Source organism: Physella acuta, unplaced genomic scaffold (genome assembly GCF_028476545.2).
Source record: "Physella acuta isolate Inbredline_101_S28 unplaced genomic scaffold, ASM2847654v3 ptg000324l, whole genome shotgun sequence".
Taxonomy (NCBI): domain Eukaryota; kingdom Metazoa; phylum Mollusca; class Gastropoda; family Physidae; genus Physella; species Physella acuta.
In genome coordinates, this window is record NW_026731843.1 from 217,391 (window position 1) to 244,041 (window position 26,651).

At 41.1% G+C, this 26,651-nt stretch overlaps 1 protein-coding gene across 1 annotated transcript in view; it reads right to left on the reverse strand.

The window, feature by feature from the left end:
* Positions 1 to 7,724: 7,724 nt before the first annotated feature.
* Positions 7,725 to 26,651, reverse strand: part of LOC131940629 (FERM, ARHGEF and pleckstrin domain-containing protein 1) — a 99,987-nt gene continuing 81,060 nt past the window's right edge. The window contains exons 13-28 of the mRNA XM_059299336.1: positions 22,245 to 22,431; positions 20,236 to 20,965; positions 19,592 to 19,681; positions 19,193 to 19,326; positions 18,606 to 18,877; positions 16,920 to 16,970; positions 16,708 to 16,766; positions 16,455 to 16,526; positions 14,483 to 14,551; positions 14,106 to 14,195; positions 12,944 to 13,023; positions 12,590 to 12,699; positions 11,541 to 11,692; positions 10,336 to 10,443; positions 10,043 to 10,194; positions 7,725 to 8,565 (exon numbers count right to left, since the gene is read on the reverse strand). Coding sequence (XP_059155319.1) covers positions 8,478 to 8,565; positions 10,043 to 10,194; positions 10,336 to 10,443; positions 11,541 to 11,692; positions 12,590 to 12,699; positions 12,944 to 13,023; positions 14,106 to 14,195; positions 14,483 to 14,551; positions 16,455 to 16,526; positions 16,708 to 16,766; positions 16,920 to 16,970; positions 18,606 to 18,877; positions 19,193 to 19,326; positions 19,592 to 19,681; positions 20,236 to 20,965; positions 22,245 to 22,431 — 2,444 coding nt within the window. The 3' untranslated portion in view covers positions 7,725 to 8,477. The remainder of the gene's footprint in view (positions 8,566 to 10,042; positions 10,195 to 10,335; positions 10,444 to 11,540; positions 11,693 to 12,589; positions 12,700 to 12,943; positions 13,024 to 14,105; positions 14,196 to 14,482; positions 14,552 to 16,454; positions 16,527 to 16,707; positions 16,767 to 16,919; positions 16,971 to 18,605; positions 18,878 to 19,192; positions 19,327 to 19,591; positions 19,682 to 20,235; positions 20,966 to 22,244; positions 22,432 to 26,651) is intronic.

A 26,651-nucleotide genomic window follows, 5' to 3' on the forward strand; every position in this document is an offset into this window, starting at 1 on the left:
TATCGCTCTGTATGTTCACCATTGCTAAAGTTAAAAGCTAATCTGCCGGCGGGGCCGGAGCGTTGTTTCATTAAATCTCCCGACCGACGTATATTTGAATAAAAAATCGAAACTTTACAATAACTATTAGGTCGTACACGATAACTTTTGGAAATTGTGCCTTTTGACCAGATCTGTATGTGCCACGATAACATTCTGAGTTAGCTGAGTGTGTGTAGTGTGTAACACGAGAGGAACGACACGGCTGCAGGTAGAATCACACACATACCTGTGTTGTATGAAAACACAGGTATATTTAATCTATGTGGAGAACGCACGCTGTGTCAACACACACGAGATTGTCGGCACATGACATTTTTGGCGTTTTTTTTTAACCTTTTCATCACTATTGAAGACAAACATTCAGATAAAAATAATTATAACTCGTGGGTAGCCCTACACGTCATATGGTTGAGCATACGCATACAGGGATGGTGCACATATTACATAACGTGATTGGGTGGTAATTAACCATTCTTTTTGTGGAGATATAGAACAATTATGATATACCACTGTCTCTGATTTTTAATTACTCTTATTATTTATAACATCTGCAATTCAGAATGGTCGGAATAATTAGATGAAATGCTACAACTGGCCTATGCGATTTTTTTCAATACAGAAACAAAACTAAATGGAAATGTTAAATAACATAATATCGGAATAGGTCACAGTACGGAATTTTAGAGTTGTAAAATGTGTGCACAATTCTTTAGGCGTGGTCAAACCAGCAGCGTATGTTGAGTACCGTTACCTCGTGTTGTATTGTGTTTACATCAGGTAACTAGTTCAGATGGTGACTCCCCCTCCCCCTCCCATACATCCCCAGGTCCCCAGGGGGAAGTGTTCATAGGTGTAGTGTAGGCGTATCCAGTTATACAGTCTGGTTGTCGCAGTGTTGCTTTCAAAATACTTTCATGCACCTCTCTGGAGATCATCTTTACCTCCCCTCCCCGGGGACGAAATTGAAAAAGGTAGAAAAATACCGCCCTCCCAGAAGTTTCAAGTCTCTCCCCCCCCCCCCCCCCCGCCATAGAATTATGTCCGAAAGAAGCCCTGGGTGGTCGTCTTATTTTTATCGCAAAAATATTCGCATTTATAACAGGCGGTGACAGTATTGGTACTGATAAAAAAATAGGGAAGGGGAGCTACCGTTTCTTAAGTCAGTGTTGTAAGTAGGACCAACTAGAATCTGGAAATAGGACCAACTAGAATCAGCAAGAATCTTGATCTAGTTGAGTAGGCTGGCTTGGTTACAACACACTCGGGGCGTTATGTCGGCACGCCCATGATAAATATTCTCAACTTTTTTAACCCAACGTCCACGCATGAGTTGAAATAAGAAATTATCTGCCACTCCTGTACAGGTCAGGCAAACAAACAAACATCACAAACCGACTGAAGACCAAAACTCGGCTCTCTATAACTGCAGTAACACACTTTGACTACCCCTAATGGCAGCATGAAGTTATGAAAATCTACATTTAACGCTTGGCTAGATCAATAAAAGATCAGCATAAAGGTTCCAGTCAAGTAGGTTATAGGTGCATGCTCGACGTGTTAAATAATAAATAGGCTTATAATATTTCTGTTAGGTTACAACCATTGGCCTACATTGGTAGTATTTTAGTTATATAGCTAGGCCTATAGGCCTACCTCTGCTATTTAATTTGTCCTATTCTATTTTATTATTAAATTAGGCCTATGAGTGCAAGGGTTAGGCTAACCTATATAATTTTATTTAATAATTTCAATTGTAATATGCCCTAAATACTAAATTAATATTAATAGGCCTAACCTTCTTAATTCACTCAGTATTTAAGATTTTAAGTTGACTAGCTAACTGGTAATTAATTACGACTAAAGCTAATTTTATTGGTTTCGGCCTGATTAACAGTTGCAAGCTACATTTTTATTTACACCAACAATTGACTAGGCGGTTAATTTAACTGTTTACTCCAAGTTTACAATCTCAACCAACAACGAGATTTCTAAATTAGCATGCTCGGCGCTACAGTCAGCATTTTTTCTACACGGCCCAACAGGTTGGCTCGGGTCAGTGAAGCAAACCCTCTGGCCACTTCGGTGACCAGCCCGGCGGTTAAAAACAAACACGGAAGCGTTGTCTGAGGAAGAATTTCTACTTACTTTCTTCACCAGTCGGCTGTACACACAGAAAGGCACATGGGGGTCAGACAGAACGTGAAACACTTGAGCGTCGGGAACAAACACATCGGAATGTTGTTGTTTTCTCTCGGCAGACGAGACACACTTCTTACGAGCGCGTTCATTGGTTCACCGCTGCAAGGCTTCGCCAGCCACCGCATGCCGTCGAGTAACGTTTTGAGGGCAGATCTATAATTAGATCTTAAGTATGTCATAGTATTTGGCGGAGTTACCGGCGGAGTAAAATATTTGGTGGTTATTTTTAGAGATGAACAGCCTTGAACATTTCCTTAACTTATACGCAAAACTAAAGATACTGGGAGAAACATGAAAGAAGTGTCAGTACGAAACACACTTCTTTATATTTTAACTCGACATCCCTCTCGTGCAAGGGATGAAAATGATAATAATAAAAACCCAACAACAAAGCAGCATCAAAGGAGTTAAAGCTTTAAAATGTATTGACCCAAGCTTAGTGTAGTGTGTCATTCAATCAACTCTAAAGGTAGTTACCCAACAACAAGCAGTTCAAAATCTCTGATATAACATTTTAACCTGCTAGTGCAGCTCACTGTCCTGCCCCCCCCCCTCCATCTCAGATTTTGGAGGATCTAGAAACACAAGATAAAGTAGGCAACAGTTGGCTCAAGTTTGAGCCCTTATGTAAATAGATCAGGCTGATGAGATTTGTCTGGCCCAGTACGTGTTTACTACAACTAGCCCACACAGCAGTTGGCTTTAACTATAGTCAGAGGCGTAGCGGGGGGGGGGGGGGGGTGCGGACCGCACCGGGTGACACCATTTAGGGGGGGGTGGCACCAAGGCTAAAAATAGTAAAATATATAGAGAAAAATTTGAGGGGGGGGGGGGAGGGGTGTGCAATCAAAATTTTGAGGGGGGGGGGGGGTTGCAAATCGAAAGTTCCAGGGAGGGGATGCAAATCGAAAATTTGTCCCCGGGAAGAGTCGCTACGCCTCTGGGGGGGGGGGGACACACACCATTAAGTGCCGCACCTGGTGACACCCGACCTCGCTACGTCACTGACTATAGTACACTGTAGGAAGACACACACATAAAAATGCACTACTAGGTGCTTATGTAGGAAACACTGGCCACTTCACCCACCCTAATATTGTATTAAAAGAAAAAAGCCCCACCCTGGTACCTCCCCTGTCTCTTGGTACAACCAATATTTCAATATGTTTATAAAACTGATTAGTATGTTAAAATACAAGCCAGAACAAACCCCTGAAAGCATTATCAAACACAAGTTTATTTCATTATATTTTATACAATCATTATTGCTATTGGTTGATAAAAAATTTGGGGGTGTGGCTGTCATGCACTGTTGTACACAAGGTAAACATTGTAATTAAATTAAAAAAATAAAAACATACAATAATTAATTTTTTTTCTCGTAGCCAGAGTACAGCTGGTGACTCATAAGTACAGATGGTGACTCATAAAACATGGTGACCCATAACAAATCTGGTGATGTTTTATACAGATGGTGACCCAATACATGTTGCAATACTAAGTACTGATCACAAGCTTAAAACACAATGAGAATATTTCAGTTGACAAACTCTTGTTTTAACTGGCTGGTACACCTAACACTCAGACGCTAACAGAGAAAATCAAAAACATTTGGGCCAGTTATTTCATCAGATAAAATAACAACGAGATCTGCTATAAATAAGTCTTTTTCCTCAACTGGCCCGTATCCAGCTATAGTGGTCACTGTATACAGGTCATTTTATACAAGTCATTAATAAAATTTAACAAATTATTTTTCCCCTGAATAAACAGTTTCTCGGTAGTTCCGATTAAAAATAAAATCATCTGGAAATTTTTCCATCTCTGCTTCATATCTTTAATACAAAACACAAGCTGTTTAGGTTTCCAAATTGGAATAGTTTTACATTATACTTTTCAACATCTTTATGATTTGTCAAATAACAAACATAACATATAGGACAAAAATAAGTGTTTTATTAGCCAAGAATAAATTACAGTTCCAAAGATATAATGAAAGTTACTCAGCATAAATAAAATACTTCCAACAAGTACAGCTATGCAGGAACAACACTTTCCCTGCAAGAGGCAAACAGCTAACAGTCAGTACTCTAGAATGATTTACCACACATCACAAAGTTAGCATTGTAGCATTACAGTCCTTATAGAACAGATGAAGTAGAGTTTGTGTTTTTTAAAAGAAATAACCTCAAAACTATAGGCCAACAAGTTGAGGTAAATTAGGAAGCTAACCTTAACCACGATGAACTGTTTTAGGGTTTGTGTTAGCATTCATTACATAAAGAGTAAATATTCGTAGGTCATTAGTAAACTTTTGGTCAAAGATTGTCCAGTATAAATGAAGGGACATAACTGCATGATAGTTAAATAAATTGTCAACATTAGCAAGTGGTAAAATAACATTCCCCTTGTCATAAAGCAACAGGACATATGTGAGTTATGTCCCTTTCATTTCTTACAGTCTCAAAAACTTTTTTTAAATAAAGTTTCATTTTGAACTTTTGCCATCTAGATCTACACCACTTACACAATTTATGAATGATATTTTGGTTTAACATGACAAAACATTTCCTAGACATTTTAAAACCTAAACCACAACTATCCCAATACACATTTTATGGAAGGTGAAGCAGAATTTTTTTATTGAATCCTAGCTGGAAGACATTCCATCTTTGTTTACAAAAATATCAGTGGAATCATTAGAAATATAAGGTTATATTTTATAAGAGAATATTTTTAGTGCATGATTTGTGAGGTGGCTTTCAATGCTAGTACCACTTTCAAAAGTCACATGATGTTCACTAAACAATGATTTGTACAACAGTTGCAAACATTACACAAAATAATTCCTGTTCATTTATCATTGATAGCAATAACAAATATTTTGTTCAATGAATAAAATGATTTATTTTAAAGACAATCTACCTTTACAAATGTATGATTAATATTTGAAATCTGCCTTTACAAATGTATTTTTAATATTTGAAATCTGCCTTTACAAATGAAGCTCTTTGTTTCCAGGTACACAACAAACAGACAATGTTGGATACCCCATGGACTGGCATGATCAGCTAACTTGTGGTTTATCAGACGGTTAAAAGACAGAGACTACAGCATAACATATATAGACCACAGCATGACATTTGTAGACCACAGCATGACATTTGTAGACCACAGCATGACATTTGTAGACCACAGCATGACATTTGTAGACCACAGCATGACATTTGTAGACCACAGCATGACATTTGTAGACCACAGCATGACATTTGTAGACCACAGCATGACATATGGAGCACAGCATGACATGTGGAGCACAGCATGACATGTGGAGCACAGCATGACATGTAGACCACCACTTTAACAAAACTGTTTTATTTCAAACTATTTCCACAAAAGTTTTTTAGCACACCATAACAAAACACTTTTATTTCACATAATTAAATAAAAAATATTTTTTTACATCATTAAATGTCATACTATACCATAACAAAACAAATCCACATAATTGTTTCATTAAAAAGTTATTAAGGCCATACTAACATTGCAATCAGACATGTAAAAAATAACGCAGCTACTGATTTAGTAAATTAAAAAAAAAGTTAGTCCAAAACAGATGAATGTTAGGAACTAAAGGAGTTGCATACAGAATAATGGAAGCTGATGATTAACAGAACCAATGAAGAGGGTACTCCCTAACATTCTATTCATTGTTACACAAATATATCATTGAATAATGTCTAAAATAAAAGTTTATAAATAATAAACATCTTGGTAAAAATAAACATACATTAAAGTACAAACAAGCATAGTAGAAACTGACCAGTGTATCCATTAACCCTGTCCAGGTGATCACTGACACTGTCCAGGTGACCACTGACCCTGTCCAAGTGACCATGACCCTGTCCAGGTGACCACTGACTGTCCAGGTGACCATGACCCTGTCCAGGTGACCACTAACGATGTCCAGGTGACCATGACCCTGTCCAGGTGACCACTGACTGTCCAGGTGACCATGACCCTGTCCAGGTGACCACTGACTGTCCAGGTGACCACACTGACTGTCCAGGTGACCACTGACCCTGTCCAGGTGGCCACTGACCCTGTCCAGGTGACCACTGACTGTCCAGGTGACCACTGACTGTCCAGGTGACCACACTGACTGTCCAGGTGACCACTGACCCTGTCCAGGTGACCACTGACCCTGTCCAAGTGACCACTGACTGTCCAGGTGACCATGACCCTGTCCAGGTGACCACTGACTGTCCAGGTGACCACACTGACTGTCCAGGTGACCACTGACCCTGTCTAGGTGACCATGACCCTGTCCAGGTGACCATGACCCTGTCCAGGTGACCACTGACCCTGTCCAGGTGACCACTGACCCTGTCCAGGTGACCACTGACTGTCCCAGTGACCATGACCCTGTCCAGGTGACCATGACCCTGTCCAGGTGACCACTGACCCTGTCCAGGTGGCCACTGACCCTGTCCAGGTGACCACTGACTGTCCAGGTGACCACTGACTGTCCAGGTGACCACACTGACTGTCCAGGTGACCACTGACCCTGTCCAAGTGACATGACCCTGTCCAGGTGGCCACTGACCCTGTCCAGGTGACCACTGACTGTCCAGGTGACCACTGACCCTGTCCAGGTGACCACTGACCCTGTCCAGGTGGCCACTGACCCTGTCCAGGTGACCACTAACCCTGTCCAGGTGACCACTGACTGTCCAGGTGACCATGACCCTGTCCAGGTGACCACTGACTGTCCAGGTGACCACTGACTGTCCAGGTGACCACTAACGATGTCCAGGTGACCACTGACCCTGTCCAGGTGACCACTGACCCTGTCCAAGTGACATGACCCTGTCCAGGTGACCACTGACTGTCCAGGTGACCACTGACTGTCCAGGTGACCACTGACTGTCCAGGTGACCACTGACTGTCCAGGTGACCACTGACTGTCCAGGTGACCACTGACTGTCCAGGTGACCACTGACCCTGTCCAGGTGACCACTGACCCTGTCCAGGTGGCCACTGACCCTGTCCAGGTGACCACTAACCCTGTCCAGGTGACCACTGACTGTCCAGGTGACCATGACCCTGTCCAGGTGACCACTGACTGTCCAGGTGACCACTGACTGTCCAGGTGACCACTAACGATGTCCAGGTGACCACTGACCCTGTCCAGGTGACCACTGACCCTGTCCAAGTGACATGACCCTGTCCAGGTGACCACTGACTGTCCAGGTGACCACTGACTGTCCAGGTGACCACTGACTGTCCAGGTGACCACTGACTGTCCAGGTGACCACTGACTGTCCAGGTGACCACTGACTGTCCAGGTGACCACTGACCCTGTCCAAGTGACATGACCCTGTCCAGGTGACCACTGACCCTGTCCAAGTGACATGACCCTGTCCAGGTGACCACTGACTGTCCAGGTGACCACTGACTGTCCAGGTGACCACTGACTGTCCAAGTGACCACTGACCCTGTCCAGGTGACCACTGACCTTGTCCAAATAACCAATGACTGTCTGATTAACCGTTAGCTCTGTGTCAAAATGTATATGATTCAATACTTATCACACTACTCTAGTCACATACTTGGTGGCTTCAGGATAAATAAGACAGGGACACATATAAATGTGGCGCACAAATCTAAACAATCAAAACAAAATATCTCACTCAACAAGTCATAGAATTGTCTTAAAATAAAACAATCTCAGAAAAAAAAAACAACATTTACAACTAGTTTGTAAAGTTAAAAATCTGTAGACCCAGCTATCACAAGGAAATTGAGAACTATAAGAATAGATATAACCATGCATCCTAAATATTAACTTGACACAACCGTACATTCTTAATGTAAACTTGACACAACCAACATCCTTAACACAAACTTGACACAACCCAACACTTCTTATAAAAATCTAAAAAAAAATATTTTAAAACATCAAAAAGTATCAAGTTTATATTTACAACATGTTTCAAAATAGTGCAAGTTTTCTCACACATCCTTCAATACAAAAAATCTCAACCAACACTTATAGCAAATACATCAACAAACTATTTATAGGGCAAGAATTGTTCACCATAAAATACAGCCTCTCGCTCACATTCTGTTGTTTTCATTAGCAAAAGTTACCTATATTTGGTTTCAATAACATTTCAAGCATAAGTCAGTTAAATGCATTATATTCTTGGTTTACTATCAAAGTAATGTGAGCGCTAACTAGCCTCTAGGCGACTGTCCAACCTGCTAAACAGGCGCACACGTCTTGCATTATGGGTAGCGGAGTTGATCACTTCCATCCATCTGATGAACATATACAGTGCTCAATGTTATCACATATACAATACTTAATGTTATCACATATACAATACTTAATGTTATCACATATACAATACTTAATGTTACCACATATAAAATACTTAATGTTATCACATATACAATACTTAATGTTACCACATATAAAATACTTAATGTTATCACATATACAACACCTAATGTTATCAGGGTCTATAATGTCCACATTAAGGAGGCGCACAAAAACTGTACACATAAACAATAGGTACAACAAACTGTATACATTAAGGACAGGTACAACAAACTGTATACATTAAGGACAGGTACAACAAACTGTATACATTAAGGACAGGTACAACAAACTGTATACATTAAGGACAGGTACAACAAACTGTATACATTAAGGACAGGTACAACAAACTGTATACATTAAGGACAGGTACAACAAACTGTATACATTAAGGACAGGTACAACAAACTGTATACATTAAGGACAGGTACAACAAACTACACATAAACAATAGGTACAACAAACTACACATAAACAATAGGTATGATGATATGAAACAACAATAAATTTAACCGTTTGTCTTTAGCCACTGATGAATAGAAACTATAAATTCTACAAAAGAATTATCTAATGGAATATTGTCAAAAAACTATTGTTCTTCAAAACAAATAGCTGTTATAATTTTAAAAATATTGCTATCAAGAAGCTGTCGTTCATAAAAAAAACAATTGCTGCTGTTTTTGGTCAAATAAATAAAAAAATTGCAGTCATCAAATAAAAATAAACCAGGAGTGATCTCCCCTTAACTTTCTCGAATATTCTAATCTATCACTACGGGGGATGGCAACTCGGGACAAAGACAAAATTTTTAATCCATTTTTAATGACTTAAACTTTTTATAATAGAATAGAGTCTGGTAAAAAAAGATTTGCACATCAAGTGAACGCCAAATAAAATGTGCATAATAGTGCAGGATATTATTAATACTTTATAAATTCACATGCGTTTTTTTTTTAGAAATCGGAAATTGCGTAAATTACTACTTCCGGTCAACGGAAATTACTCAAAATTTTATAGAAGGCAGAGAATTAGAACTTTTACTTACATGTGAAATTTCATTTATCTATCTGAAATAGTAGGCCTACTCAAGTTATAGGCTTTTGAAAAATTCAAAGTAGAAAAAGTTCCACTTCCGATTATCTGAAATCGCTCAAAAGTTGATACGGATCTACGATTTTGATATAATACTTATATATGAAATTTTATCAACCTGGCTGTAACGGTACTCAAGTTATCGTGTTTACACACACAAAACTGCAAAACTATGTTTTTCTGACTCAGAGAGCCCTAAAACGTCGAGATTTGCAAAAATCTCGATTTATTTTTTTTGCACGATTACAAGACTTTCTCTTTACTTTGTATATACGAGAAAGTAAAAACACTGTCAACATCAAATAAACTGCAAGAATATCTGACCTGGAGAATGTGTACTCGCTCTCTGCCCTGAAGAAATAGACATGGTTTTTGAACTGCAGCTTGAAGACATGATCCTTGTTGATGCCATCCTCCTCCTCTGGTGTGTTCACAGCATAGCCCAGCAAAGGGAGGCTAGCCAAGGGGAAGTCATCCTGAGAAACAAAACAAGGACTCAGCTCTATATCAATACAAGATCTTCCTTAGCACAAAACTACTTTAACTAGATGGGGTACCCTGTCTTGTTGTCACAGGTGGTTTCTGTCCAGAGTTTTGGTGACCAACACCCCACTTACCTGGTATGTTTTGTAGAAGAAGAGACAAAAGTTTGTGAAGACAACCCACAACTTTTGCCACCCATTGCTGGTCTTAAACTTGCGCAGTAGATACCCGCTTAGTTGGTTCTGTTGATGGAGGCAGGAATATTTCATTAGCCTTTACTTTATGCAGTCAATATTTGTCAATGTTTTTTTTTTGTCAACACATAAAAAACAATAAACCATTAGTATTAATAGTTTCGCTGTCTGTGTATGTATCTGACAAGAACGCTCTGTCTGACAAGAACGCTCTAGAGAAAAGACAAGCAAATTAAAAACCTGCATAGTAATTCGAAAAACGAAGTATGACGTAGCCACATTTAGCACAGAGTAGAAAATAATCTCAAGCCGGAGAGTGCACACAGTAATATGATGTCATTGATTCTCGAGTAAACATTGAATAAAAAGGCAATTTTGTCTAATCTAAGTGGTTTGCGTGAAGAGTTTCTTTCATACAATTCTTCGGGTAGGGGCGAAGCCCCATCCCCGCGTAAGAACGTCTGAGCCCCCCCCCCCCCCTCCCTAACTCAAAAGAAATTTCTTCATCGATACTCTATAATAAAATTACCGCCTAATTAATGTGTCTAATCTAAAAAGTGGTTTTCTTGCAATTTCTTTAATGCAATTCTTCGCGTAGTGGCTAAGCGCGACACCAGTGTTTCTTTCAGACTTTTTCCTCTCTTCCGGTAGGGGCGAAGCCCCGCCCAGATTCTTCCTTTAGTTTGTATGTTCTACAAATGCGACCAGTGTTTCTTTCAGACTTTTTCCTCCCCGGAGAGGGGTGGGGGTACTTGAAATTTTCGGGGGCGGGGGTAGAATTTTCGTGGAGGGGGCCGGACACTGGAAAAAGTATATAATTATATTTCGTTGAATGGGACGGTAGACATGTTTTTTTGGGGGGTGGGGGTGGGGGGGGTGGTGTTTGGGGGGGTGGTGTGTGTGGGGGGTGGGGGTGGTGTGTGTGTGTGGGGGGGGGGTTGGTTTTAGTTTAGAGAAAAGAGACAGCACTATCAGCCTAGCGCCCGTTGTATCCTTCCTCAACGGGCCATTTTTCTCGTTTTTAATATTGTCAATGATAAAGACCAAAGGACTTGTATATGATGAAACATTTAAAAAAATAAAATAAACAAAAAACTGCTGGAAAAACAAATGACTACTTAAATTCTGAATCAAATGTTAAATACCTTGAGAGCTTTCTCATGGTCCCTAAAGCTAACACTGGTGTTGCGATGCCAACAAACATGCATAGTTGTGTTTGCTCTGTGCTGTATAGGTTTGTCCTGAGGAGACTGTTCTCTGTCTACATTCTCACCACTGCCTACATTCTCTGACGAGCCTGTTAGAAGTAAACATGTCATTAGTATATCAGCAGGACATTATGGGACACAGGTACCATCTCATCAGCAGGACATTATGGGACACTGGTACCATCTCATCAGCAGGACATGATGGGACACTGGTACCATCTCATCAGCAGGACATTATGGGACACAGGTACCATCTCATCAGCAGGACATTATGGGACACAGGTACCATCTCATCAGCAGGACATTATGGGACACAGGTACCAACTCATCAGCAGGACATTATGGGACACTAGTACCATCTCATCAGGACATTATGGGACACAGGTACCATCTCATTAGCAGGACATTATGGGACACTGGTACCATCTCATCAGCATGACATTATGGGGCACTGGTACCATCTCATTAGCAGGACATTATGGGACACTGGTACCATCACTTAACAAAGTGAGGACAACTTACTGGCACTAGACTTTAGGCTGGGGTACTGTAATTTATCAGGTCCTATAGGACAACTTACTGGCACTAGACTTGAGGCTGGGGTACTGTAATTTATCAGGTCCTATAGGACAACTTACTGGCACTAGACTTGAGGCTGGGGTACTGTAATTTATCAGGTCCTATAGGACAACTTACTGGCACTAGACTTGAGGCTGGGGTACTGTAATTTATCTGGTCCTATAGGACAACTTACTGGCACTAGACTTTAGGCTGGGGTACTGTAATTTATCAGGTCCTATAGGACAACTTACTGGCACTAGACTTGAGGCTGGGGTACTGTAATTTATCAGGTCCTATAGGACAACTTACTGGCACTAGACTTGAGGCTGGGGTACTGTAATTTATCAGGTCCTATAGGACAACTTACTGGCACTAGACTTTAGGCTGGGGTACTGTAATTTATCAGGTCCTATAGGACAACTTACTGGCACTAGACTTGAGGCTGGGGTACTGTAATTTATCTGGTCCTATAGACTTGACACGGATCACAGCTTCATTGATATCTTCTATCCACTTATCTTTTTCTTCTTGAGAGCTGGGGACATTTTTGTTCAAATAAATACACATATGTAAACAAAAATAACCTCATGTGTTGATAAAAAAAACAACACATGGTTGATGCATACACACAAAAATAACTAAGAAAATGTAAAATAATTGGGCACAGAAATTTTGTTAAAACAAATAAATGTAATACTGAATTATAGATAAAAAATGACACAAGCCCATCAAAGAAAATGCCCAGACAAATGTAAGAATGTATTTAAACAACCCATCACCTGGCTGCCACTAGGATGTACTTGTTTCCTGCATAGATGGCAAAACTGTTCTGTACTGCTGACTTGTCTGTTTCTTCAACCTTTAAACGTTTTATTAATGTTTGAATGTTATTGATTGTTTAAACAAAACTGTTCTGTACTGCTGACTTGTCTGTTTCTTCAACCTTTAAACGTTTTATTAATGTTTGAATGTTATTGATTGTTTAAACAAAACTGTTCTGTACTGCTGACTTGTCTGTTTCTTCAACCTTTAAACGTTTTATTAATGTTTGAATGTTATTGATTGTTTAAACAAAACTGTTCTGTACTGCTGACTTGTCTGTTTCTTCAACCTTTAAACGTTTTATTAATGTTTGAATGTTATTGATTGTTTAAATATAACCTCAAACAAGCCTTTGAACATTAAACTAAGGTCCTACAGGGTAACTTACTACAAACCCACACTACCACACAATTTACTACAAACCCACACTACCACACAATTTACTACAAACCCACACTACCACACAACTTAACGTATTACAAACCCACACAACTTAACTTACTACAAACCCACACTACCATACAACTTAACTTACTAGAAAACCACACTACAAAACAACTTACTACAAACCCACACTACCAAACAACTTATTACAAACCCACACTACCACACAAAAAATTTAACTTACAAACCCACACTACCACACAACTTATTACAAACCCACACAACTTACTACAAACCCACACTACCAAACAACTTACTACAAACCCACACTACCATACAACCTAATTTACTACAAACCCACACTACTACACAAAAAATTTAACCTACTACAAACCCACACTACCAAACAACTTACTACAAACCCACACTACCATACAACCTAATTTACTACAAACCCACACTACTACACAAAAAATTTAACCTACTACAAACCCACACAAACCCACACTACTACACAAAAAATTTAACCTACTACAAACCCACACAAACCCACACTACCACACAACTTACTACAAACCCACACAACTTACTACAAACCCACACTACCACGCACCTTAACTTACAAACCCACACTACCACACAACTTAACTTACTACCAACCCACACTGCCACCCAACTTAAGCCCTAAGAATGAATGAATCCCAATGTAGTCCACACAGCCTGTCAGCTACTTACAGTCATCCCCCTCAGTGGCAGCTGGCCATGAACTTTGAACTGTAGCAGGGATGCTGATGTCCTGCTTGTGTAGACCAACATGTCAGAAAACTGGTGAGTAACAACAACAGAATACAAACACACACTTCTTTTACATAGAGTCAGTGTCAGGCTGGGGTTTTTCTATCAGAATATTTGTGCACAAGATTATCAAAAATTGAGGTGTTGTATTAAACCAACAGATGATAACTGTAAACAAATTGATTTATTAGAGTAGTTAATCAATTTGATGCATTCTGTTAGTGCAATCTAGACCAACATCCGTACACAAGCTTTTGATAAATTATAATGAATGATCCCTTAAGACTAAGAAGATAAATATTGATCAAACTACTCACCAAAAAGAACATTCGTTGCTGATAACCTTTCCTAGAAAACTTCTGAAGGCAACCTTCTCTGATGAACTCCTGAAAGAGGAAAACCAAAATCAATTTTCATGACATTTACATTCAACAGACAAATTAGCTTACAGTGTTGGTAGAAATCACGGGACATAAAGGCAAAGCTATATTAGTGAGGCAGACTGGAGAATAAGGAGCACGTCCTTCAAGAATGTTCTTTATATAGCCAGGCGCGAGCCAAACACTGGCCCCTACTCACCCCACTCAAGGAAAAATTATATGGGGCACCTGCTGATCTGGAGATCACAGTCCAGTTCATACACGAAGTTGGGCTTGTTGTCTAAATCTTCCACCATATTCTCAATTAAGAACGAAGAAGAAGAAGTGGTGCAGATATTGGGACCAAAATAGCCTATAGGGAGCACCATTGTGTGTGCAACATGTATTTATCTGCTCTATGACTTGAACAAGGTGATCTGTATTTTACAAGATGATTGTTGTAGGCTTACAAACAATGCATGGATGCGCTACTGCACAGCTTAGAGGGAACATGGACTGGGAATCAATGGTATGACCAGTTGAACACTGCATGGATGCGCTACTGCACAGCTTAGAGGGAACATGGACTGGGAATCAATGGTATGACCACTTGGGGCTCAGTGGTGAGACATGTAGTAGGGCAGAGTGGTGAGACATGGTGGGACAGAATGGTGAGACATGGTGAGACAGAATGGTGAGACAGAATGGTGAGGAAGAATGGTGAGGAAGAATGGTGAGACATGGTGAGGCAGAATGGTGAGGCAAAATGGTGAGGCAGAATGGTGAGGCAAAATGGTGAGACATGGTGAGGCAGAATGGTGAGACATGGTGAGGCAGAATGGTGAGGCAGAATGGTGAGGCAGAATGGTGAGGCAAAATGGTGAGACATGGTGAGGCAGAATGGTGAGGCAGAATGGTGAGACATGGTGAGGCAGAATGGTGAGGCAGAATGGTGAGACATGGTGAGGCAGAATGGTGAGGCAAAATGGTGAGGCAGAATGGTGAGGCAGAATGGTGAGGCAAAATGGTGAGACATGGTGAGGCAGAATGGTGAGACATGGTAAGACAGAATGCTGAGACATGGTGGGGCAGAATGGTGAGGCAGAATGGTGAGACATGGTGGGACAGAATGGTGAGGCATGGTGGGACAGAATGGTGAGGCATGGTAAGACAGAATGGTGAGACATGGTGGGACAGAATGGTGAGGCATGGTGGGGCAGAATGGTGAGGCAGAATGGTGAGACATGGTGGGACAGAATGGTGAGGCATGGTGGGACAGAATGGTGAGACATGGTGGGACAGAATGGTGAGGCATGGTAAGACAGAATGGTGAGACATGGTGGGACAGAATGGTGAGGCATGGTAAGACAGAATGGTGAGACATGGTGAGGCAGAATGGTGAGACAGAATGGAGGGGCAGAATGGTGAGACATGGTGGGATAGAATGGTGAGACATGGTGGGACAGAATGGTGAGACATGGTGGGACAGAATGGTGAGGCATGGTAAGACAGAATGGTGAGACATGGTGAGGCAGAATGGTGAGACAGAATGGAGGGGCAGAATGGTGAGACATGGTGGGACAGAATGGTGAGACATGGTGGGACAGAATGGTGAGGCATGGTAAGACAGAGTGGTGAGACATGGTGGGACAGAATGGTGAGGCACGGTAAGACAGAATGGTGAGACATGGTGGGACAGAATGGTGAGGCATGGTAAGACAGAATGGTGAGACATGGTAAGACAGAATGGTGAGACATGGTGGGACAGAATGGTGAGACATGGTGGGACAGAATGGTGAGACATGGTGGGACATAATGGTGAGGCATGGTGGGGCAGAATGGTGAGACATGGTGGGGCAGAATGGTGAGACATGGTGGGACCCAGAGGTGACCTCTAACAACACAACAGTAAAGTGTAACAATAACTTACCCTATCTACATGCACTAAATTCTCCAGACCTAAAAGATCTCTCTGTAGCTCCATTAACTTCTCCAGATTTTCCTGTGGTCAAAACAAACAAATCTTATATAAAAATTAGAAGTGTATACAGAAACAAATCAAATTACCAGCTGTATACAAAAAACTTGTGCCACTATTTTAATACCAAATCTTAACTAAAAATTTAATTCAAAAGCTATGGAAAGATAAAAAAATAAATAAATTGGGTATGTTTTGTACAAACCATTTTCTTAAACTGGTCCCGGAATCCATTGGTAATTTCTGTAATCCGACATAAGGCCTCTGTGGGCAGAATAATTGTTTCATTAAGTCAAAGGTTGAAATTTTAACCAGACCAAACTGTAAACACACTTAAAAACTCTATACCACTATAATTGAATTTGTAGCTTGACACACAGCATTCCTACACAAAACATGTGAAACCAGGGCGCTCACCTTTACAATCCTCTGCATCATGATGTGCAAATGAATAATGTTTGACTAGACCTGGGGACATAGAGACAACAGAAGTTTTTTTTACAACTCACCACCATATAACACAACTCACCACCATATAACACCATTCACCACCATATAACACCACTCACCACCATATAACACAACTCACCACCATATAACACAACTCACCACCATATAACACAACTCACCACCATATAACACAACTCACCACCATATAACACCACTCACCACCATATAACACCACTCACCACCATATAACACCACTCACCACCATATAACACAACTCACCACCATATAACACAACTCACCACCATATAACACCACTCACCACCATATAACACCACTCACCACCATATAACACAACTCACCACCATATAACACAACTCACCACCATATAACACAACTCACCACCATATAACACAACTCACCACCATATAACACAACTCACCACCATATAACACAACTCACCACCATATAACACAACTCACCACCATATAACACAACTCACCACCATATAACACCACTCACCACCATATAACACCACTCACCACCATATAACACAACTCACCACCATATAACACAACTCACCACCATATAACACAACTCACCACCATATAACACCACTCACCACCATATAACACCACTCACCACCATATAACACAACTCACCACCATATAACACAACTCACCACCATATAACACAACTCACCACCATATAACACCACTCACCACCATATAACACAACTCACCACCATATAACACAACTCACCACCATATAACACCACTCACCACCATATAACACCACTCACCACCATATAACACAACTCACCACCATATAACACCACTCACCACCATATAACACCACTCACCACCATATAACACAACTCACCACCATATAACACAACTCACCACCATATAACACAACTCACCACCATATAACACCACTCACCACCATATAACACAACTCACCACCATATAACACAACTCACCACCATATAACACAACTCACCACCATATAACACAACTCACCACCATATAACACCACTCACCACCATATAACACCACTCACCACCATATAACACAACTCACCACCATATAACACCACTCACCACCATATAACACAACTCACCACCATATAACACAACTCACCACCATATAACACAACTCACCACCATATAACACCACTCACCACCATATAACACAACTCACCACCATATAACACCACTCACCACCATATAACACAACTCACCACCATATAACACAACTCACCACCATATAACACAACTCACCACCATATAACACAACTCACCACCATATAACACAACTCACCACCATATAACACAACTCACCACCATATAACACCACTCACCACCATATAACACAACTCACCACCATATAACACCACTCACCACCATATAACACAACTCACCACCATATAACACCACTCACCACCATATAACACAACTCACCACCATATAACACAACTCACCACCATATAACACAACTCACCACCATATAACACAACTCACCATAACACAATACCGTTCTCCATCATCAATGAACATCACTGCTAAACTATATTACATGTGCCACCAAAAAAAAGATTATGTCATAATTAATTAATTATCAGTGTTTTAATGAGGAAAAATGTGAATCCACTCACGTTCTAATATGAGCTTGAAATGTAACAAGCGCTGACCAGGACGAAGGAAAAATGTGTTGAGCGGCAGGTAACAAACTTTGTGGGTTTCAAAACTTCGGCAGATTTCTTCAAACGGGCGGTGCTTCTTCACCTTGCTGTCAATCTCATTCAGAATTTCTTCCAGGTGTTCAAAGTAGTGTTCATACAGCTCCTGACAGCTGTTGATTGCCTTCAGCATGAGGTCCCCCACCTTGTGACACTCACCATTCACCTGTGGCTGCACCTTCCCTTCCCTGGAGAAATAGGCTCTACATAAGCCACACAAACAATAGCACAGTGTCTAGACTACAAGTCTGTCAAACTTATGTGTTAACACAAAGACTTCATCACTGAACACCAGGAGATACCATTTTGAGAAATGGTTTTTAGAAGTATCTTTTGTGTTAATACATAATTGTACAGCAAAAATAATATAAGACAACTTGATACTTAATCACGTGAAAAAAAAATGCAGAAAAGCAATAAAACTAGTAGACACCATGAAACAATGAGACACCACGAAACAAGGAGACACCATGAAGCTAGGAGAAACCATAAGATGCACAAACCAGGCAGCCAGTCTCTGTTCTATCTCCTTGAGTAGAGCATAATGAAAGTTGTAGATTGGATCAAAGTAGTTGAACACCACCTCAGTCACAGAGTTCAAGGTTGTTGCATCACAGCTGACAGAGTTACGGAACCACTGGGGAAAACACATCTTTAATTAATACACAGGTAAATACTGAGGGAAAACACATCTTTAATTTAAAAAGTAGGCAAATACTGGGGAAAACACATCTTTACTTAATACACAGGTAAATACTGGGGAAAACACATCTTTAATTAATACACAGGTTAATAAAGGGGGGAACAATCAGATTTACTGGTTAAACAATCAAAGATACAGCAAAGGGTAAATATTATACTCATACATTGAAAATTGAAGTTAATAAAGAAAAAGTACCCACCACACACAAAACTTCCAAATCTTTCTTGTATGTCCTCTCTGTCATCAACAATTCTTTAGCAATGTAGTAGGCAGTATCTGTGGGCCGGTGCTGAAATAGGTGCAGTGGCTCCATGATTGACTTACGTCTACTAATAAGTCATCTCATTTCATAATTTGTATGATTCATGAAGCGTTATAAACATTTCATTTAACAGTTTTATTAGTAATTGTAAAACAATCATCACACTAATTAACACTTGTAATTAGCTTAACATTACTAATGCAAATGGAATGCATTTATTGTATAGATTTATAGCTGTAAGATGCCAATAGTTAATTTAGCAAATTTTTCTATTGAGGAATGAATATGAGACACCATATATATCTATATATATATCTATATATATTTATATATATCTATATATATATCTATATATATTTATATATATCTATATATATCTATATATATATATCTATATATATATATCTATATATATATATATATATAATATATCTATATATAAAATATATATATATAAAATATATATATATCTATATATAATATATATCTATATATAAAATATATATATATATATAAAATATATATATATACATGTATATATACACATAATTTAAAAACAGAAATCCTGATGAGCCTCCTACCCTGACTTTCTTTCTCTGCTCCTCTTCATTTTCTTGCGCTGACAAAATGCTGCCTTCAGACGTGGCTCTGGTGGTCTTTGGGGGGCTGGAGTTGGGTTCACTGACGGCGCTCATTCCACTCATGTCAGCATGACCATCACTCATGACCCTCTGGAAGGACAGCTCACTAGCATCCCCATGGTACACGTCCTGGAAGGAATCCTCGTGAGAGAAAGCGTTAGAGATGGATGTACGCCCCTTTTTGTTAGGTACCTCAGGGGCTGCATTGTAAGGAAGTGGAAGACCGTTACTTGCTAGAGAAAAAACTCGCTCGCCGTGTCCGTTTCGTATGCCACTGTACATCTCTTGGTTGTCTAATATATCCTCACTGGAATGAATGCTGAACTCTTTCATTCTATAGTCTATGTTGTTGGCTGAGTCCTTTGTGTCGTGAGCAATGTAGTCGCTGTGTGGTAGGTTGGACTGCCCTGGGATAGCCCCACCGTGGGGGATGTAGTCGCTGTGTGGAAACTGGGGATGTGCTGGGATAGCGCCATCATGGGCGATGTAGTCAGAGACAGGAGGTAGCTGCATCTCTTCTTCTTCTTCGTCATCATCAAATGGGGGTGGTGGAGGGGGCGGGGATGGGGATGTGAGAGTTGGAGGGGAGGGAGGAGGTGGGGGGAGATCATCTATGTCGTCTGCTTTAAAAGACAGCTGATGAGGTACTGTCTGAATTTTCTTGGGGGGACTGCAATCAGAGAAGTGATGAAATTAACAGTACTAGTTACAGAATTTAAAGATATTAAAATAGGAAGGTCTAAAAATTTTAACAAATAAAATATATTATATAAATATTTCTTGAATAGAATATTATAGCAGGTTGTGTCAATTTAAATATACATCTCTATACAGAAATCTAGTTTTACAGGAGACCAGATGACAAGTCTAGCCTAACCTGTGACCAGATGACAAGTCTAGCCTAACCTGTGACCAGATGACAAGTCTAGCCTAACCTGTGACCAGATGACAAGTCTAGCCTAACCTGTGACCAGATGACAAGTCTAGCCCACCCTGTGACCAGATGACAAGTCTAGCTTTACCTGTGACCAGATGACAAGACTAACCTACCCTGTGACCAGATGACAAGTCTATCTTTACCTGTGACCAGATGACAAGTCTAGCCTACCCTGTGTCCAGATGACAAGTCTATCTTTACCTGTGACCAGATCACAAGTCTAGCCTACCCTGTGACCAGATGACAAGTCTAGCCTAACCTGTGACCAGATGACAAGACTAACCTACCCTGTGACCAGATGACAAGTCTAGCCTAACCTGTGACCAGATGACAAGTCTAGCCTAACCTGTGACCAGATGACAAGTCTAGCCTACCCTGTGACCAGATGACAAGTCTAGCCTAACCTGTGACCAGATGACAAGTCTAGCCTAACCTGTGACCAGATGACAAGACTAACCTACCCTGTGACCAGATGACAAGTCTAGCCTAACCTGTGACCAGATGACAAGTCTAGCCTAACCTGTGACCAGATGACAAGTCTAGCCTAACCTGTGACCAGATGACAAGACTAACCTACCCTGTGACCAGATGACAAGTCTAGCCTAACCTGTGACCAGATGACAAGTCTAGCCTAACCTGTGACCAGATGACAAGACTAACCTACCCTGTGACCAGATGACAAGTCTAGCCTAACCTGTGACCAGATGACAAGTCTAGCCTACCCTGTGACCAGATGACAAGTCTAGCCTAACCTGTGACCAGATGACAAGTCTAGCCTAACCGGTGAACAGATGACAAGACTAACCTAACCTGTGACGGGATGACAAGTCTAGCCTAACCGGTGAACAGATGACAAGTCTAGCCTAACCGGTGAACAGATGACAAGACTAACCTAACCTGTGACCAGATGACAAGTCTAGCCTAACCTGTGACCAGATCACAAGTCTAACCTACCCTGTGACCAGATGACAAGTCTAGCCTAACCGGTGACCAGATGACAAGTCTATCTTACCTGTGTCTGGGTGACAAAGGAGCCCCTGGATCCTCTTCCACAACTTCTGGAATGTTCTCTATCTCAGCCGTCCTTGACAGGCGATGATCTTCTTCTCCATTCTCCTCCCCCTTATGTAGAAGACCAAAGACAGGGGCAGACAACTTGCGGTCCTTCTGTGTGAACCTGGCCTGCACTAACGAAGATACTGAAATGGAAAAAAAAAGATCAATTTTTTGTAATAATAGAAAACAAATATTATTTTGTAAACAAAATTAATTTTTGTTTTAATTCATTATGCAATTATGATTTTATAAAAAAGTTTTCATGACCAAAAACAATAAAATTAAGAAATTTAAAATCATGGGTTGGCTACCAAAAGTTAACATGCAAGACATTTTTTATTCCCTAGTCTACAGTGTAGACAAGTGTTCAAACTATGGAATGGTCAAAAACAAATAGCTTGTCATTGGTAAGCTTATTATACATATTCCTTGTCTGATATGGCCTGCCTATACTTACTATGCTATTTTAATTCAGTAGGGATATTTATACTAGTACTTTGTTAATATGATTTTATTTAGTTACATCTTTAATTAAATTAAATTCATGTTTATTTCAAATAGCTAATTCCAAAATGGTTGTATAAATATGCTTTCTAAATATTACATCTGATTCACATAGCTAATTCCAAAATGGTGGTATAAATATGCTTTCTAAATATTACATCCGAATTGTTGCGATGATAAAGGAGAATAAAAAAAAAAAAGAAATAGGCACAAAAAAGCCATGAAAATGAAACCCAATATAGTGGCCTATTTTTATCCTTAAAAATATTGCATCTGAATAGTTCTGCTAAAAATATATTTAAAAAACACAACTATTTCAAACAAGAGAGAAAAACATGGCAAGCACCAGAGGGTGATGGTGTCATTAGATGGGGGAGGGGGGACCACATTGTCAGTGTGATATGATGTCATTAGTTGGGGGAGGGGGGACCACATTGTCACTGTGATATGATGTCATTAGTTGTGGGAGGGGGGACCACATTGTCAGTGTGATATGTCATTAGATGGGGGAGGGGGGGACCACATTGTCAGTGTGATGATGTCATTAGATGGGGGAGGGGGGGACCACATTGTCAGTGTGATGATGTCATTAGTTGGGGGAGGGGGGACCACATTGTCAGTGTGATGATGTCATTAGATGGGGGAGGGGGGGACCACATTGTCAGTGTGATGATGTCATTAGATGGGGGAGGGGGGGGGACCACATTGTCAGTGTGATGATGTCATTAGATGGGGAGGGGGGACCACATTGTCAGTGTGATGATGTCATTAGATGGGGGAGGGGGGGACCACATTGTCAGTGTGATGTCATTAAATGGGGGAGGGGGGACCACATTGTCAGTGTGATATGCCAATAGATGGGGGAGGGGGGACCACATTGTCAGTGTGATGATGTCATTAGATGGGGAGGGGGGACCACATTGTCAGTGTGATGATGTCATTAGATGGGGGAGGGGGGACCACATTGTCAGTGTGATGATGTCATTAGATGGGGGACCACATTGTCAGTGTGATGATGTCATTAGATGGGGGAGAGGGGACCACATTGTCAGTGTGATGATGTCATTAGATGGGGGAGGGGGGACCACATTGTCAGTGTGATGATGTCATTAGATGGGGGAGGGGGGACCACATTGTCAGTGTGATGTCATTAGATGGGGGAGGGGGGACCACATTGTCAGTGTGATGTCATTAGATGGGGGAGGGGGGACCACATTGTCAGTGTGATGTCATTAGATGGGGGAGGGGGGACCACATTGTCAGTGTGATATGCCATTAGATGGGGGAGGGGGGACCACATTGTCAGTGTGATATGCCATTAGATGGGGGAGGGGGGGACCACATTGTCAGTGTGATGATGTCATTAGATGGGGGAGGGGGGAGCACATTGTCAGTGTGATGATGTCATTAGATGGGGGAGGGGGGAGCACATTGTCAGTGTGATGATGTCATTAGATGGGGGAGGGGGGGACCACATTGTCAGTGTGATATGCCAATAGATGGGGGAGGGGGGGACCACATTGTCAGTGTGATGATGTCATTAGATGGGGGAGGGGGGACCACATTGTCAGTGTGATATGCCAATAGATGGGGGAGGGGGGACCACATTGTCAGTGTGATATGATGTCATTAGATGGGGGAGGGGGGACCACATTGTCAGTGTGATATGATGTCATTAGATGGGGGAGGGGGGACCACATTGTCAGTGTGATATGATGTCATTAGATGGGGGAGGGGGGACCACATTGTCAGTGTGATATGATGTCATTAGATGGGGGAGGGGGGACCACATTGTCAGTGTGATATGCCATTAGATGGGGGAGGGGGGGACCACATTGTCAGTGTGATGATGTCATTAGATGGGGGAGGGGGGAGCACATTGTCAGTGTGATGATGTCATTAGATGGGGGAGGGGGGACCACATTGTCAGTGTGATGTCATTAGATGGGGGAGGGGGGACCACATTGTCAGTGTGATGATGTCATTAGATGAGGGAGGGGGGACCACATTGTCAGTGTGATGATGTCATTAGATGGGGGAGAGGGGACCACATTGTCAGTGTGATGATGTCATTAGATGGGGGAGGGGGGACCACATTGTCAGTGTGATGTCATTAGATGGGGGAGGGGGGACCACATTGTCAGTGTGATATGCCATTAGATGGGGGAGGGGGGGACCACATTGTCAGTGTGATGATGTCATTAGATGGGGGAGGGGGGAGCACAATGTCAGTGTGATATGATGTCATTAGTTGGGGGAGGGGGGACCACATTGTCACTGTGATATGATGTCATTAGTTGGGGGAGGGGGGACCACATTGTCAGTGTGATGATGTCATTAGATGGGGGGGGACCACATTGTCAGTGTGATGATGTCATTAGTTGGGGGAGGGGGGACCACATTGTCAGTGTGATGATGTCATTAGATGGGGGAGGGGGGACCACATTGTCAGTGTGATGTCATTAGATGGGGGAGGGGGGACCACATTGTCAGTGTGATGTCATTAGATGGGGGAGGGGGGACCACATTGTCAGTGTGATGTCATTAGATGGGGGAGGGGGAGCACATTGTCAGTGTGATGATGTCATTAGATGGGGGACCACATTGTCAGTGTGATATGATGTCATTAGATAGGGGAGGGGGGGGGACCACATTGTCAGTGCGATGATGTCATTAGATGGGGGACCACATTGTCAGTGTGATATGATGTCATTAGATAGGGGAGGGGGGGGGACCACATTGTCAGTGCGATGATGTCATTAGATGGGGGAGGAGAAACCACAGAGTCAATGTAATTTCATTTACGCTGCAACCAGCTTTATAGAATGCAGGGGGATTAGAGAACTCTGCTGATGTTATTTTAAAGTACATTACCTCCCCTTAGATGCTGCTAATGCTGCATAATTAAAAAGATTTGTGGGAAGAAAATCTCCATTTAAAAACAAAATGACAAAGATAATCACTGAATGAAGTTATATGTTCCTATTTTAGTAACATCAAGACCAGTATTTTGCGCTGTAAAATCAAAAACGGCTTTAAACATTGTCAACTCTCCCATTGTTTTAATCAAGAAGCTAAGCCAAACATAAATCAATGAAATATTTTCCTTCTATATAACAAGTCCTAATGCACCCAACAAAAACAACAATGAATAGCATAAGACTACTGAACAATACCTAACCCAAAGATTAAGATCTTGACCTAATCCAAACTCCTTTACCTAACCTTAAGACTACTAAACTATACCTAACCCAAAGACTATGACCTTTAACCCAAAGACTAAGACATTTCCCCGTCCAAACCTGAAGGTCTGTGGGGCAAATGAAGTAGAGTTAACCTGTTTCTATGGCCTCAGAATATGAAGGGGATAGTGTGGTCAGCACTTTGCCTAGCTGCCTTTTATTTTCCCTAATGTGAGTTAGGTACCCATGAGAGCTGGGTGAAATCAGGCACAGTCTATTCGAACCTGGATTAAAACTAAAGACTTACGGGTTAGCAGTCTAGCTCTCTATCACTAGGCCACTCCCTCCCCTAAGAAACAAAGCAACAGAAAGCGGAAGAAATTAAGATCTTTAGCTAATCCAAAACCATCTAACTACCTCAAAGATCATGACCTTTCCCTTACTTAAAGACTATGACCTACACAGAACCCAAAAATTACCAACCCATACCCAAACCAAAGACTAAGACCTCTACACAATGTAAAACAATTGACCTATAGCTAACTGCAGCTGAATTACAATATCTTCACAACATTATGGTCCTCCATTAATGCATCCTATTGCTACACCAAAAAACGGACACCATCCTATTGCTACACCAAAAAACGGACACCATCCTATTGCTACACCAAAAAACG